The following is a 16728-nucleotide window of genomic DNA, read 5'->3' as shown; positions in this document are numbered from 1 at the left end:
AGTTGTGGCTCGCGGGTTCTAGAGCGCAGGCTCAGTAGTTGTGGCGCACGGGCTTAGTTGCTCCATGGCATGTGGGATCTTCCCGGACCAGGGCTCAAACCTGTGTCGCCTGCATTGGCAGGCAGATTCTTAACCACTGTGCCATCAGGGAAGCCCTGAGCCTTGTTTTTATTCCTCCTCCTCCACACTGTTCATGCCCCCAACCAAGAAGCTCCTTAACAAATTGCTCAGAACCTACTCCTTGGCATGAGCCCTAGAATGCTGGAGTTTGTATAGTCTGATTTTATGAGGTTGTATTGGCTAAGGAGATTTGATTCACTGGTCCAAGCTTAGGTTTACAACAAGTGCCACATTCTCAGCATCAACAGAACCCAATATAGAAAAGTGCTGTGCAAGAAAGAACAAATGGGCAGCCACTATGGAGAACAGTGTGGAGGTTCCTTAAAAAACTTATAGATAAATTTACCATAAGATCCAGCAATTCCACTCCTGGGCACATATCCAGAAAAGATGAAAACTCTAATTCAAAAAGATACACGCACCCCAATGTTCATAGCAGCACTATTTACAATAGCCAAGACATGGAAGCAACCTAAATGTCCATCGACAGAGGAATGGATAAAGATGTGGTACATATATACAACAGAATATTACTCAGCCGTAAGAAAGAATGACATAATGCCATTTGCAGTAAAATGGATGGACCTAGAGATTATCATACTAAGCGAAGTCAGAAAGAGAAAGACAAATATGATACCACTTATATGTGGAATCTAAAAAAATGATACTAATGAACGTATTTACAAAAGAGAAATAGAGTCACAGACATAGAAAACAAACTTACGGTTACCAAAGGGGAAGGGGGGGCAATAAATTAGGAGTTTTGGATTAATAGATATGCACTACTATATATAAAATAGATAAACAACAAAGACCTACTGCATAGCACAGGGAACTATATTCAATATCTTGTAATAACCTATAATGGAAAAGAATCTGGAAAAATATATATATATATATATCTGAATCACTTTGCTGTACACCTGAAACTATCACAACATTGTAAATCAATTACTTAAATTAAAAATAAAAAGAGCAAATGGAATTGGGCATTTGCAAGTCAATGACTTTCTACCTAAAATGTGGGAGCTGAGAATCTGATTTCTGCTCTAGTGAAAAAGTTAAAACATGAAGTTATTGATCTGATTCAGAATCAAGCCTAAACGTGCTCCATGTGCCAGCCCACAAATAACTTAGATTTAGTGCCTTTATTCCCCCTTTCCCTCCTCCATTCACACCTCCATCCCCAGCAATGGCAACACCACTGCAGAACTGAGATGTCCTCAGAGCCAGTTTTCAAGCTAGCATCCTAGAAGAAGGTCAATGACCAGTGATCAAGTGGGATGGGGAGGAGTTCTGGTTTTGCGTCATCAGAAGCGGCTGCTCAGGACAGAACTTCCTCTAGGAGGCGGGGCTTCCTCCCGGAAGCTCTGCCTTGTAAAGCAGTCAGTGTCTGGACAGCAGGCTCACGCAAGACAAGCTAAGCAAGAGGTCAGAGCAGAGTAGGCAGCACAAAGGGAAGATGAACACAGCCAGTGGATCTCAACCCCGCCAGCCCTTGCTATGGGCTGAACTGTATCCCACCAAAATTCATACATTGAGCCCTACCCTCAGCGCCTCAGAATGTATTTGGGAATAGAGCCTTTAAAGAGGTGATCCAGTTAAAATGATCCCATTAAGATGGATCCTAATCCAATCTGACTGGTGTCCTTATAAGAAGAGGAAATTTGGACAAAGAGATACCATGGCTCATGTGAACAGAGGAAAGACTCTGAGGACACAGCAAAAGCGTGGCCAAGTGCAAGCCTAGGAAAGAGGCCTCAGAAGAAACCAACCAACCCTGCTAGCACCTTCATCTTGAACTTCTAGCCTCCAGAACTGTGAGAAAATATATTTCTATTGTTTAAGCCACCCTGTGGTATCTTGTTATGGCAGCCCTAGAAGGCTAATACAAACCTCTCTAATTGTAGGGACTTTTCATTTTAATTCTGTCTTCCAGTTGGAACAGCCTATCAAATAAGTGGAGTTAATATGTTCTCAGTTGCTCTGTTTCACGTTTATCCACCAGATAGGTCCCTCTCTTTTGTTTGCTTATTAATTCTTTAGTTAATTATTAGTTCTTCCAGCAGATATTGAGTATCTGTCTTGTGCCAGGCCCCTGGAAAAGCCCCAGCCCTGAGCTCTCAATGATGCAAAAGTATAGTGACTATAACATAACATCATTGGTGCCAGACATCAAATGAAAGCCTCCCCACTCAGCCATCAGTGTCTAAAAGAGCAGTGTTTCAGGGTAGAAGCTGAGAAGCCATGATTTGGAGGGTGTCTGCCTCCTCATCTCACCCAGACTCCTCAAAGGCCTTGTCCTGCCACTCCTGCCATTATCCTGACTCCAGTGTCCACAGGGATATTCAGCACCCGGGCCTTTTGGTTCCTTGAACTCCCCATGTGTGATCATGGCCCCTTCGCTCCATCTTACCCATCCTCCAGCTCCCATGGTAGCCCCTCGACTGTGTTATACCTGAAACAGAGCCATTTCCAAAATTAAAAACTGAAGCATCCCTCTCCAGTGTGTTCCCACTGTGACTATCCTTCAATCTTTGGAGTCCTCAATTAGTCCACTGACACTTTTACTTTCTCCCTATTCACTTCCCACCTTACCTGGCTCTGATTCCATTGCAGTACCACACTCACCAAACCTGTGAATTCCCTTGCTGCTCTATCTTCATGGCAGCCTCATGGATGAACACGCACTCGAGCGGCTGAGTACCGGGGAGAAAAATCCAAAGCAAATTGTCATCTCTATACATTTATAGAAGTTGCCACCCTTTACCAGGTTTGCCCTTAACACAGTTCACTTGAAATGATTTCAAACCATCCTTACTCTCCTCACACCCCAGGCCTTCTACCTTCTCTCCCTCTCTCTCAGCAGATTCTCTTTCCTTCTAATTCACCAAGAACCAAGAAAACAGAATTCATCCAAAGGTACTCTCCCAACTTCTTGTTATCTTCTGGCCAGCCTAGGTAGCCATCTATCTTCTCTGCTCCCACTGTAATGTCTGCAGCCAATCCACCCACCTAGGCTTTGGTCCTATTCACGTTGACTAGCTTTCTTTACTAGATCCTTCCTATTGGTTTTTTAAACATGCTGAACTCAGTGAATGTGAACAACCAATCTGCTCTGCTTAAGTTCACCTGGGTAGAGCCCCCAGCTTTGGAGGCCTAAGAAAATCACTTTCCTAAGGAGAAAAGTAGTATAAAGGAAAACAGAATTGGCTTCAGACAGAGCCACCGGCATCATAATAACCGTTACCAGGGACTGAGCCCCAGTGTGGTGTACACTGTTTACATTAGCTAGCTCATTCATTTTCTCCGAAAGGTAGACAAGGTAGATACTAATTATTATTATACCCTATTAAACATCAGGAACCCAAAGCTCTGGGAAGTCAGGCTTATTGTGCGAGTAAAAACTGCCCAATAGGTGCTGTTTTATTCAACGTGGGATCCAGGACTTGAGGATTCCATTCCGCTCTGCTTCTGGCCCCGCCCCCTCGGGCTCCCAGTCCCGCCCCACCCCCGACACGCCCCTTGCCCCGTCCGGGCCCTAGTCCCACAGCCACGGCGGGGAGCGGCGCCTGCAGTGCCGGTCGTGGCCGCCGGGGGGCAGCCGCGCAGCTCGGGCCCGACCGCTCTGGGCCGCGATACTCGCTCGCCCTCGGACTCGGCTCCCCTGCAAGCGGCCACCCTACCCGCGCCCAGCGCCGACCCGTCGGGCTCCCCTCGCCGGACCAGCTCCTCGGCTCTCGGGGCCGGACCGAGGCCGCAAGCAGCGCCGCGGGGTGTGGGGCGGACCCAGGAGATGAAATGACAACGTCAACCCTCCAGGTACCTCGGCGCGGCGCGGCCCGGCCCGGCCCGGCTTGAGGAGGCCGAAGGAGGCGCGGCGGGGCCTGCGAGCGGGCGGGCGGGCGGCCTCCTCGGAGCGCCGGCCTCGCGCCCTCGCCCCGTCGCCCTGTCGTCGCCTCCGCCTGTTTCTCTTTTCTCGCGCTCGGAGCCGAGGGTCGCCTCCCGTCCAGAATGCCCGGCTCCCTCGGCCGCGCAGGGCCCCGAGGCCGCTACGTGTAGCCGGCGCCCCGGGACTGCCATGGGGATCAGCCTCACCCAGGCCTCACAAGCGACACCCGGGAAGCTCGGGCTCGCGGTCGGGCCGCTGGCTTCCCCTCCTCCTCCTCCTGCTTCCCTTCGAACAAACCCCCGCTCCTTCCACGGTCTCCGATTTCCTCTTCTCGGCCAAAGACCCTTCATTCATTCCCTAGATCGCGTCGGGTGGTGCTGGGGTGGCGCCACCTGGATGCATGACTGACCCATCCTCCAGGTGCTGCCGGCCTTTGCTGGGCCGGAAAACAAACTTTTGCCTCAGACCGGAGTTTGAATCTCGGCTCTGCCACTCACTAGCATGTGACCTTGGGCGCTCGTTAGCTGATCTTGGAATCTCGGGTTTTCCGTCAGTAAAGTGGGGTAATACCCTATATAGGGTTGTTGTGACAGTGGCTCTAGATTAAGTCAGGTAAAGCATTCTTAACACAGTGTCGGTTACATACTAAGTGCTCATTAAGTGATGACAGACACAGTGCTTGGGGGAGTTGGGCAAGAGGTCATGGAAGAAGAGGCATTTGGCTGGGTGGTCAAAGGATGGGGGGGCATGCAGATACCCGGAGGTGGAGGAGGGATGGTTACTCCAGGTGGACAAAAAGAGAGGAACAGAGGCGTGGAATACAGTGGAGTGCTAAGCCAGGAATTTGCTGGAGTCCAAAGCCAGGCCCCACCATCCACCAGCAGAAACTGTTATCACACGGGTCGACAAACATGGCCTGCAGATCCCACCTGCCCAGTTTTTATTGGGCTTGTGAGATAAGAATGTTTTTTCCTTTTTTAAAAAGAACAGCTTTATTAAGATATAACTCACATGCCATACAATTCACCTATTTAAAGTGTACAGTTCAGTGCTTTTAGTATATTCAGAGTTGTGCAACCATCACCACAATCACTTTTAGAACACTTTCATCACCCCAGAAAGAAACCCTGGCCCCTTTAGCAGTCACACATCCCCCCTCCCGGTCCCTCTATTCCTCCTAACCCTAGGCAAACACTAATCTACTCTCTGTCCCTATGCATTTCCGTATTCCAGGCATTTCATATAAATGGAATTATATAATATGTGGTCCAGTGTGACTGGCTTCTTTCACTTAACATCATGTCCTAGGTTTTTACGTTTTTAAGTGTCTGAAAAAAGGGATATTTCATGATATGTGAAAATCATGAAATTCAAATTTCAGTATCTATAAATAAAGTTTTATTGGAACACATCTCTGCTCATTCGTTTACATATTGTCTGTGGCTGCTTTGGGGCTACAAAGGCAGAGTTGAGTAGTTGCAACAGAGATTGTATGGCAGGAAAGTCTAAAATATTTACATTCTGGTCCTTTACAGAAAGTTTGCCACCTCCTCTGTTAGCACATGTTTGTTACCCTTTTCTTTCATCCTCATCCTTTGGCACACCTGTTACTAGAGATTTGGCAGGGCTGGTAGTTTTGTCACCTTTCCATCCTGTTATGCAAAACTGTTCGTCTCCAAGTTGCAACTCAGTCCTCTTGTACATGAAAAACTATTTATGGTTGCCAGAAGAACCGAATGTACTCTGAGGTGCATTAATTAATAGAGTATCTAGAAGGAGGGAGGGGATGGGCATACCTGGAGTATCGTTCTGAACCCCCCTTTCAAAAGGACAGACCCAAGCAAAGTGTATAGAGTGGAAAAGTCCAAGGAACTGGGGGTGTGTGTTCTGGAAACTAGAAGCCACTGGTGATAGGAGCACCCCTTTCATGTCTATCTGGAGGAAGGGCCTCGTGGAGGAGAGTAAAGTTTGTGAAACTTGTGGTTAAACTAATTATTCAGGAAGGTTCAGGGTGCCTAGCCATTATCTATTTGTAAGTATTGTAGGGAGCTGAAGCTTGAAAATAGTAGCCAACAGTCACCTTTCCTCATCTCTTCAACCTGGTGAGTTTGTTTAACATCAGCCTGGCCTAATCTATCCCAGTCTGTTTGTTTTGTAGCACTCCCTGTGTCTTTCTGAGACTTCTTATTTTCAGATGAGAAAGGGCTGCACAGATGCCCAGGCCCTGCCAAGAGCTGGTCAGGAGGCTTATTGTTCACTGTGGACGGAACTGTGTGTATGCAGTGGGTTCTGCCTGCCTGGTGTCTAGTGCTGTATCAGCCTGCAGAGGATAATTCTGGTAGTGCTTCCCGGGTTGGCAAAGCTGTGGTTTCTAAAACTGGATATGTAGTTGTGGGGCAGCTGCCTGAAAGATCCAGCATGCTTTAAGTTCAGTGCAGAGTACAGGCCTACAGGGTTTAAGAGGTTTACAGAGACTCTCACAGAGTTCTGAGGAGGTTCCAGAGGATCGCTCCCCTCCACTGGCACCTCATATATGCCTCTGGAGTAAGCACACACTTTTCCTCCTGGATCTACTGGTGTATTGAATCACACGTCTAAGCATCCCTTCCCTAGGTCTCAACTTTAGGGAAACTACTCTTTTCAGCCTAGAGAAGTGAGTTGGGCCAGTAGAAAGAAGCAGAGATCCCTTTAAGTCCATCTCATAAAACTCTTGGGTCTGGGCTTCCCTGGTGGCGCAGTGGTTGAGAATCTGCCTGCCAATGCAGGGGACACGGGTTCGAGCCCTGGTCTGGGACGATCCCACATGCCGCGGAGCAACTAAGCCCGTGCGCCACAACTACTGAGCCTGCGCGTCTGGAGCCTGTGCTCCGCAACAAGAGAGGCCACGATAGTGAGAGGCCCGCGCATCGCGATGAAGAGTGGCCCCTGCTTGCCACAACTAGAGAAAGCCCTCGTACAGAAACGAAGACCCAACACAGCCAAAAATAAATAAATAAATAAATAAATAAATAAATATTTTAAAAAACAAAAAAAAAACCTCTTGTGTCGATGGAGGACTTTCCTAGCTGGCTGGCTCCTCTCTGGCCCATGAGGTCAAAGGCAGTTTCTGGCCTCCATGCTGAACCGCACAGCAATCAGTGGGTTCTGGGGTTTGCCTTGTTGCAGGCTCTCAGTCCAGGTCTATTTCTCTTTCCCCCGAAGCTGTGAAATAGAAAGTGAACTCTCCCTTTGAGCCCTAACCTGAGATATTTGATCAGGCTTCTGCTTGACTGAGAAGGAGGTTGCTTTTAACTGTATGAGTGTATTGTGAAGAGGAACGGCTGTTGTTTTAAAGCTTCCTTTCAGGGCCTTTCTAGTTGATGTTGGACAAGTAGGCCAACATAAAGGTCTGTGACTGACAGATTCCCGGGCCTGACAATATCTCTTATCAGTGTATTCCTGCTGCCTGGAACCCAGGGGCTTTCTGGATCTCTTGGGAAGCACTGGGTTATATGTTTTGCCTTTCCAGAAAGCCATTGATCTGGTGACAAAAGCCACAGAAGAGGATAAAGCCAAGAACTACGAGGAGGCACTCCGGCTCTACCAGCATGCTGTGGAGTATTTCCTGCATGCTATCAAATGTGAGTCCCACATGGGGTCCTCCCCAGCCGCAGAGCCCTTGCGAGAGGAGGGCGGGCACGCGGGGGCTCGAAGGGGCCCCTACGTGGTTCCTCTTTGCAGATGAGGCACACAGCGACAAGGCCAAGGAGAGCATTCGAGCCAAGTGCATGCAGTACCTAGACCGGGCAGAGAAGCTGAAGGATTATTTACGAAATAAAGAGAAGCATGGCAAGAAGCCAGTCAAAGAGAACCAGAGCGAGAGCAAGGGGTGAGTACGGAGGAGCGGAGGACCTGGTGGGGACCAGAGCCCCCACGAATAGGTGTCTGTTTCCTGTGTCGCCGTCATCTTGGTGCTGATGCTGCTGTGGACTTCCCCGGCACCTTCCTTTTGGGAAATTCTATTCATAATAGTGATAATACCTGTAGCTGCCTTCGTCAAGCACTTTACAGGAAACTTCCATTTATCAATACATCATCTCATTGGATCTGTATTGAAAAGCTGTGGGCAAGGTGGGGAGCCAGACTCTCAGGATCTAGCCTGGCTCTGCCACTTCCTAGCCGTGTGACCTTGGACAAGTGCCATGACCCTCCTGGGCCTGCAGGTTCCTCATCTGTAGGAGGAGGAAGGTAGTGGGACTTCCCTCCTAGTGTTGCTCTAAGGAGCAAGTGAGATGATGCAGGTAAGTCCCTGAGAAGAGGGCTTGGAACGCAGTTAGGATCGAATAAATGTCAGCTGCTGTTATTCTCATCTTCATCTGACAGATATGGCAGCAGACTCAGAGAGGTTCAGGGATGGCCACAGAGCTGGTACTTGATGGAGTCTGGACCCACACCTGGGGCCTCTGTTTCTGACTTTAAAGCCAGTGTTCCCTCTACAGCCTGTCACCTCCCATCTGTGGTTTGAGCACAAAGGCCAGTGGTGTCCTGGAGGTGAGGGGAGGGTGCCCAGCTGGGGAGTAGGAGAGAGGAAGGTGGTGTGTCAGCTGCCTCCCCAGAGGGGGAGGCCCTGCTCCTGGACGGAGAGGACACGCCTGTGCTTAGACTCCCCAGAGTATGAGACACACTGAGGTAGGGGCAGGAGGGCAAGCACCTCCAGGAGGGCTGGAAGAGTTTTAAGGATGGCAAGTTACTTATGTCCAAATAGGGATTGGCCCTGGAGGCACAGCCACTTGCTGTCCTGTTTTGAGTCCCTATGAAAGGCCAGTAACAGCTCCAAGTGCTTGCCTGGCTGCTCTTGAAGTCCAGCCAAAGCACAGGTCCCTCACCAGCCTTCTAGAGAGGACACATGCCGCGATTCTTATGCCCTTGATGAAGAAGTGAGGGTGGGTTATGAGAGTGTTTCCTGGAGGATCCAGAGGGGAGTGCTGATGATGTGTGGCCCCAACATCCCCGAGGTGCCTGTCTGTGGGCCTCTTACCACTGTTGAGCAGGGAAAGCATCTTTTTAGCACCAGGCTGGCAGCCAGAGCCTGGCCTTGCTCTGAGAGCCCCCTTGCCAACTGCCTCTTGCTCCAGCCTGTCATCTTCTGTCTCCTTTCCCAGCAGCGATAGTGACAGTGAAGGGGATAATCCAGAGAAAAAGAAATTGCAAGAACAGCTGATGGGTAAGAGGCTTGAGGCCTGTGGTGACGGGAGGGGGACGTGGCAAGGACCCCCTGGTGAGTCGGGCTCCAGGTCGAAGGCTCTGCCCTCATCTTACAGGTGCTGTCGTGATGGAGAAGCCCAACATTCGGTGGAATGACGTGGCCGGGCTGGAGGGGGCCAAGGAGGCCCTCAAAGAAGCTGTCATTTTGCCAATTAAATTCCCACACTTGTTCACAGGTAAGAGTTGAGCCACTTTAGGCCCAGATGCAAAAATATCAGGCTTCTGGGAATTCCCTGGCGGTCCAGTGGTTAGGACTCTGCGCTGTCACTGCTGTGGCCCCGGGTCGGTCCCTGATCAGGGAACTAACATCCTGCAAGCCGCGTGGCGTGGCCAAAAAAAAAAAAAAGAAAAATCAGACTTCTGAGGCCGCCAGCTGAGGGCCCCCACTATGAAGGTGTCCAGGTGGCAGATGGTGACTCGGCTCCCTTTTGCCCTTGGCAGGCAAGGGCCCAGGGCCTGCTCATCACGGTCATCTACTCCTTGGCTTCTTTCCAGTGTCAGAAACACTTCTGTGGCTAGAACTTTGACTCGACCATCTCAGTGGTAGGCAGGGTCAGGAACCAGTGCCAGCCAGTGTCACTTTGCCAGGTCCTGGGGGTCATGAGCCAGGGCTAGGATCAAGCCCTCGGCAGGTGATTTAGTTCCCTTTACTCCTTTGCTCCTAGAGCAAAGTTGTCATGTAGAACTTTTCATTTCTGACTGTGTTTACCATGACTAAGGCCCGTCTGCTTTTTTCTGTTCCCTTTCCCCAATCAGGAAGAAGCTTACTTCAGTTCATTCTTTCTCGTAGGCAAGCGTACCCCTTGGCGGGGAATACTGCTCTTTGGACCCCCTGGCACAGGGAAATCCTACCTGGCCAAAGCAGTGGCAACGGAGGCCAACAACTCTACCTTCTTCTCTGTGTCCTCCTCAGACTTGATGTCTAAGTGGTTGGGGGAGAGTGAGAAGTAAGTCAGCCGCCAGGCTCCACTCTCCTGGCAGCCCTGGCAGCTGCTCGTGGTCCAGCTTCCCTGCCCTTGGAATCACCTCCCAGAGGAGCCACTGTGGATGGCAGGGAAGGGTAGCCGGGAGAGGTGTATCTTGCTAGCTCGTCAGGTGGGACACGGTCCTGACAGAGCCAACGGAGACTGGAAGGGAACTTGGGAGCCATGAGTCCTCATGAAGGGAAGGGAAAGGCGCTCACAGTAACTGGGTTTCAGCTGAGTGTTCTCTGTTGGGGACTTTATACAGTTAACTTATTCCCCACACCGGCTCCCATTTTGCAGACGATCAAACTGAGGCGGAGAGGAAGGTAAGTGACTTGTCCTCAGTCCAGAGCTAATGAACGGGGCTGCCAGGATTTGAAGTTGTTGCCAAGGCTTGCTCTTCCTCTCGGTGCAGTGCTGCCAGAGGATTTGTTACCACCATTTTTTCTGTCGTCTCAGCCTCTCCGAGGGAAGGGCGAGAGCAGAGGTGGTGCTGGGACCCCGGCTGGGCATATGTGCAGGTGTCTGGATCCCAAGCCTGTGTCTCACCCTCACAGGCTAGTCAAGAACCTGTTTGAGCTGGCCAGGCAGCACAAGCCCTCCATCATCTTCATCGACGAGGTGGATTCGCTCTGCGGATCCCGCAACGAAAATGAGAGTGAGGCCGCCCGAAGGATCAAAACGGAGTTCCTGGTCCAGATGCAGGGTGTGTGCCAGTCCCGGGTCCCCTCCCTGGTTCTCGTCCCCCCCCTAAAGCCAGCCTAGGGCGTCATTATTTAGCTGTGGCTGGATCTGACTGTCCTTTCGGTGGAGGGGATATCAGAGAAGCAATTCTTAGCTCCTTCTCATTGAGGACAGGTTACTGCAGCCTTGGCCGGCCACCTCTCCGCCCCTCCCAAGGCAGGCAGGGCCGTAGGGCTCTTCACCCAAGTAAAGCCAGCCGGGTCCCTGCCGATGGTGTCACAGGGACAGCTCCAGTTCAGGACGCAAAGTCCCTGAGGTCCTTCCCACAGGTTCTGACTGATCCTTACAGGTGTTGAGTTGGCGTCTGTGTTTCCCTTTCTCCACAGGGGTGGGGAATAACAATGATGGGACTCTGGTACTTGGTGCCACAAACATCCCGTGGGTTTTGGATTCAGCCATTAGAAGGAGGTGAGTCTTCCCCAGTAGGAGCCAGGGGCCGAGATCTGTCTCCAGCCGTGGTCAACCTGCTGCTGGCAGCAGGGGGTGCATCCTGACCCCCTTTCTCTGGCGGCTTCTCCATGTCTGCAGAGCCCTTAGTGAAGCCGGCTTCTGGAGGGCCCCCCGAGCCTCTCCATTGAGACCATCCCACCATCCGCTCTCAAGTCCTGCCATGTGCTTGGCTCTCTAGGTTTGAAAAGCGAATTTATATCCCATTGCCGGAGGAGGCTGCCCGTGCCCAGATGTTCCGGTTGCATCTGGGGAGCACTCCTCACAACCTCACAGACGCCAACATCCACGAGCTGGCCCGGAAGACGGAAGGCTACTCGGGCGCAGACATCAGCATCATCGTGCGGGATTCCCTCATGCAGCCCGTGAGGAAAGTACAGTCAGCAACACACTTCAAAAAGGTGAGCGGGCCAGCGAGGAATTGCTTAGAAAGTGTCACAGGAAAGGGGATATTGGCTTTCTGGCTGCTTGGGTGACACATTTTGGGTCTCCTGGGGAGCCAAGGGTAAGTACATGGTGAGCTCTCTGACTCCAGGGGCTGGGGTTGCACCTGCTTCCACCTCCCCTGCAGTTCTGGCTGGAGGGCGACCATCTCAGATTGTGTGATGCTAGAGAACAGGGCACCGTGACTGTCACCTCTGCCACCCCTGCAGTCAGCACTGTGCTGATGCACATGGTAGACCGTGCTGCATGTCTGAAAGCAATGGGTACAAAATCACACACCATGAAGAGGAACTCCATTCACGCAGCAGATGTTTGTCAGGTGTCGCTGAGGGTCCTGCTGTGTGCCTGGCACTGTTCTAGGTGTTGGGGAGACACTTGTGACCACAGCAGACAAAAATCCCTGCCCTACAGGAGCCTCGTTTCTAGTGGGGGAGACAGACAACAAACAAAATAACGACTCATTTCTTAGAGGGTGATGAGGGGAAGACAGAGCCGGGGAGGGAGGTCTGGTGTTTCTGAGGTTTGGAGGGGGTGTGGGTAGGTTTCACTCTTAAAGGATAGGCCATACTGGGTGACACTGAGTCAAGAGTTGAAGGATGGGAGGGATTGAGCTTTGGGGATATTTGGGGAGATGTTGCCAATGGAGCACACAGCCTTCGGTTGGAAAAACATTTTGATGTCACTGCACTTGTGGTGAGATTTGATGGAGTTGGTGAGGAAGAGGAAGCTTTCTAGGCATTTGGGCCACAGATTGAGATTCCAGAGAATAGTAGCTGGAATAGCATGTTGATCACGAACCTCTGAAATCAGACTTGGAGCCACACTGACTGCCCAGCCCAAGGGTTTGAAGGAGCCCATCAGTCAGATCAGACTGATGATCTAGAAACCCAGGCATTTGTTCATACCGTGCTATCACCTTCTGCTCAGGACTCAGAAACCTGAGACGTCCTGCCCCTTCCCCAAATGCCAAGGGGCAACCCCTCCAGCCAGTCAAACTCCTGTTTGGTTTCAGGTCTGTGGCCCTTCCCGCACCAACCCTAGCATTATGATCGACGACCTTCTGACCCCATGCTCACCAGGGGACCCAGGGGCCATGGAGATGACTTGGATGGATGTCCCCAGTGACAAACTCTTAGAGCCTGTGGTTTGCATGGTAAGTGGCCAGCTGGGAGAGAGGACTACACAGAGCTTGTTTTGTACACAGAAGGAACCAGTAAATGTCAGCACGGTTTGATTTGGTGCAGTTGCATAGGCAGCCTCTCATCTGACTGTTCTTGGCCTCTCCTTATCCTGGTCTTGCCTGTTCTGTGAGGCAAGTGTTTGCCATTGGGCCTGGTGTGGTGGGCGTGCAGTTAGAAAGGAGCTTCTCACACGAGTTAAGAAATAATGGGAACTTAGATTCTCTCAACCGGAAGTAGGCCGTCTGGAAATGACACGAGCCGCCTCAGGAGGGGAGCGTCCCTGTCCCAGGAGGCCTTCAGGCAGAAGCCAGGCAACGGGAGTTCTGCATTAGGGGCTGGGGGGTGACCTCGGAGGTAGGGCTCTTCCCACCCTGGACTGCATGGGGCTGAGACTGAGGCAGGCTGAGGCCCTGGAGCCCAGCCTCCCTCACCCGCAAGCACTTGTCTTTGCAGTCGGACATGCTCCGGTCTTTGGCCACCACGCGGCCCACCGTGAATGCAGATGACCTCCTGAAAGTGAAGAAATTCTCAGAGGACTTTGGACAGGAGAGTTAAAACCTTCTTCACATGCGTGATGGTGAAGGTGGGAGTTGACTGGGGTCAATCCATGGTACTCCCCACGTCAGTGGCCAGACAGGGCTCCAGGGCTTGTCCTAAAGTCACTACGGCGTCCCCTCTGCTGTCTGGCCATCAGCTGGGGGAGCAGGAAGGAAGGGCCTCCCCAGCCGCGGAGACGCAGAAGCACATTCGGCACCCAGTGGAATACTGGCTCTTCCTGCTTCCTTCTCCTCCTCTTCTGGATGCTCACCACCTCCTTGTCCTGCCCCTCCATGGTTTTTTTTTAAACCATTTTTTGTTCCCCTAAATTAATGCTGCTTGGATTTTTGTCTTGTTTATAAATAAAGTTAAAATCTGCCTGAAGCGTCAAGGAGCAGGGAGCAGCCCGTGCTTTGGGCTTGGTGCAGCAGACCTTCAGAATCGCTGGCCAGAGCCCCGCTGCCCATCCCTTCTAGACCCAAGTTTTGCTCCGTGTGAACAGAATGGCTGATGCCCTGGGTCCCCAGCCCAGGCTCTGTCTGTAAAGGCCAAGAGTAAAGCCAAGCCATTCTCTCCCTCCGGGCCCTGTGTCCTCCCTGCAGGAGAAGAGGATGGTTTTTGTGAGCACAAAGCTGTATAGATGAGAACGAGTGAAGGCAGTCAGGCGGGTTTCCCTGCTGCCTTTTCTTCCCTCTGAATGTGAGAACACTGAACCCGGCCACTGCCCCCGGGTCCCTGTCCTGGAAATGGGCTAATAAATCCTTTTCCTTTCTTGAGCCACCTGAGTGATCTCATCTTTGACTCTTGTCTGGGGCTCTTTGAAGGCCACACTTGCTTCTACTAGAAAGATCCTCTGGTGTCTGCTCTCTTCTTTTCAGTGGAGTAGCAAGTAAACTGGAACGTCACCAGCTGCTGCAGTTCCCGGGCCTGTTCTCCAGTCAGGTTCACGAGACCTTTCTTCCCCCAAGGCCTCAGAAGTGTGGTGGGGGTGTTAAAGGGACCTGGGCGATTCTTGTTGTTCAGCCTCCAGATCAGGAGCTGCAAACTGGGAAGCCTGTGGGCCAGACGTGGCCTGCAGTTGTGCTTTGGTTTGGTCTGCTGCCAACATTTAAAGTCAAGAGTTGACATAAAAATTTAGATCTCTGGCTTCTGAAACAGTAGTTTAGGGAACGCTGGACCTGAATCCCCATGGGGCAGCCTATCAGCTGCAGCTGAGCAGGGGCTGCCTTGTTCCTAGGGGGACTGTGGTCTCCAGCCCACCCGTCCCCACCTGGACTGCCTCACTCCTTTGCATTTCCTGTCCAGCCCCTGTGGCCATTTGAATCTGTGACTCCTGATAGTGAGACAGTCAAGGCTCCAGAGCTAGCAGCCCTGGGAGTGCTATCTGAGGGGCAGCAGAAGCAGCCTGGCATCCGGTTGCTGTAGCTCTCCTCCCCCTCCAAAACCTAGCATTCTTCCTTTGTATCTTCAACCAGAATGGTCCAGAACTGATTATGTGGCCCCTCTTGATCTTGTTAGCTTTGCATTGTGGTGTTTCTTTGATCTGGTTAGGAGCATATGCTGAATTGAGCCAACTTTTGCTTAGTTCCTTGAAGGCTTAGGCCCAGTGTTCCTCTCCAGTGCTGGTGCATCAGCAGGCCTGACCTCCAGATGTCACTGTGGCTGGGATCTTTGTCACTCACTCAGGAGCTCCCCCATTATATTCTTGATTAGTTATGTGCCTTCAGCCACCAATTGCTGGTCTATAAACCACCCCCTCCTTGTACTGCTTCATTTTAGTTAGTTGTGTCTGGTTACCTTTACTTAAATCAGAAGGCTCTTGCCTTTTTTTTCCCCTAACCTGCTTCCTTATTTCTACTGCTTGAACACCTTGGCGAGTCACAGGGGTTAGCAGAAACTGTAGGACTGCTGTGGCTCATCCTCACAGCTCTAGTCACAGCTTTCACAGCTGCCCTGCCTTTCCATTTCTCTCTCTACCACCAGTAACAGGGCAAATGAATGTTCTGTTCACTACTGAGGCTGGCACGGTGGCTATGCTCAATGTGGCTAATATGTGCAGAGGAATTTCCTTCCCTAAGTGCTTGCTCTGAAATTCACTTCCTCCCTACCTGGGAATTCTGTTCTAAACCTTCTGCGTACATTGATTTTCGCTGTGGAAGTTGACTTCTAAAACTTTTATTAGCTCAAGGTGCTGATCTGTGTGTGTGGTTTTGCAGCTGATATATCTGGCCAAGGTGGGAGAGATTTTCTTTCTTGTAAATGCAAGAATTTGTTGTCTTTCGGTTGTAGTGTCTTGGGCTAGTTGATCAAATCCTTCCTTGTATGTGGATTTGGTTACAACAGTAAATTTCATATATTGTCAGCAGCGTAGTCTCAGGCTTTCTCCACAGTCCACTCTGGGCAATCATTTACTTTTAGGCCTTGATTCAGGAAGCTTCCGGCAAATACTGATCTGCATTACAAAGGCATTACTAAGGACTGTTAACCGCAGAGCCGGTAAGGAATCTTCAGAATGTTTTGATGCCATCCTGCAGGAGCTTCTGAACACTGTCCAATAGAAAGGAGGCTCACTGAATTCTAATTTTCCTAAGGATTCATGTTTTCAGTATACGTGAGAGCTTACTACAGATTCCCAGATGGCTGAGTCTCTGTCCTCACCTCAGGGCAGTGCTGGGCCCTGTTTCTCTCTGAAGTGTGATGCACAGAGAGCCAGTTCTCTTTTGCTTGGCCTCACAGGCCCCCAGGCTTGGCTGTTTAGAGAAAGCCATGGGGGAAAATGGGTCTTTCCTGGGGTCATTTAATTAACTACTGTTTAAAACACATTTTCTCTAAACAACTTACTGGACTTCTTACGCTATGGGTACTTGGATTTTGAGGACTTTGGTAAGAGTACCTGCATGGCAAAACTCAACATAAAAATGAGGTAAGACAAGTATCAAAAGAAATGAGCTCCATAACCTCTTGACAAAGCTGTGACAGAATCTTAAAGCTAAAATACTGGTCACCATGATGCTAATTTATTTTTTTCAAAATAAGTGTGGTGACAAGGAAGCACAAGTTCTGCTTTCTGTTTCTGTCCTAATTGTGACAGGAAGAGGCTCTTTGCGCCTTCTCAACCACAGGCATCCCCCACTTTTTGAAACTTCACTTTACA

General features: G+C 50.7%; 1 protein-coding gene across 1 annotated transcript; it reads left to right on the top strand.

Moving 5' to 3' along the window:
* Positions 1-3785: 3785 nt before the first annotated feature.
* On the top strand, positions 3786-14350 carry VPS4A (vacuolar protein sorting 4 homolog A). Its single transcript, XM_082369938.1, has 11 exons — positions 3786-3942; positions 7521-7632; positions 7733-7880; positions 9154-9215; positions 9313-9432; positions 10047-10203; positions 10779-10927; positions 11292-11373; positions 11594-11813; positions 12869-13009; positions 13491-14350. The coding sequence occupies exons 1-11, from the start codon at positions 3922-3924 to the stop codon at positions 13590-13592; spliced, it is 1314 nt and encodes a 437-aa protein (XP_082226064.1). The 5' UTR covers positions 3786-3921; the 3' UTR covers positions 13593-14350.
* Positions 14351-16728: the final 2378 nt, after the last annotated feature.

This window comes from Balaenoptera borealis, assembly GCF_965194805.1.
Source record: "Balaenoptera borealis genome assembly, chromosome: 19".
In the NCBI taxonomy this organism is placed as follows: domain Eukaryota; kingdom Metazoa; phylum Chordata; class Mammalia; order Artiodactyla; family Balaenopteridae; genus Balaenoptera; species Balaenoptera borealis.
Note: the sequence above shows the minus strand (reverse complement) of the source record. Positions and strands in the feature narration are given on the sequence as shown.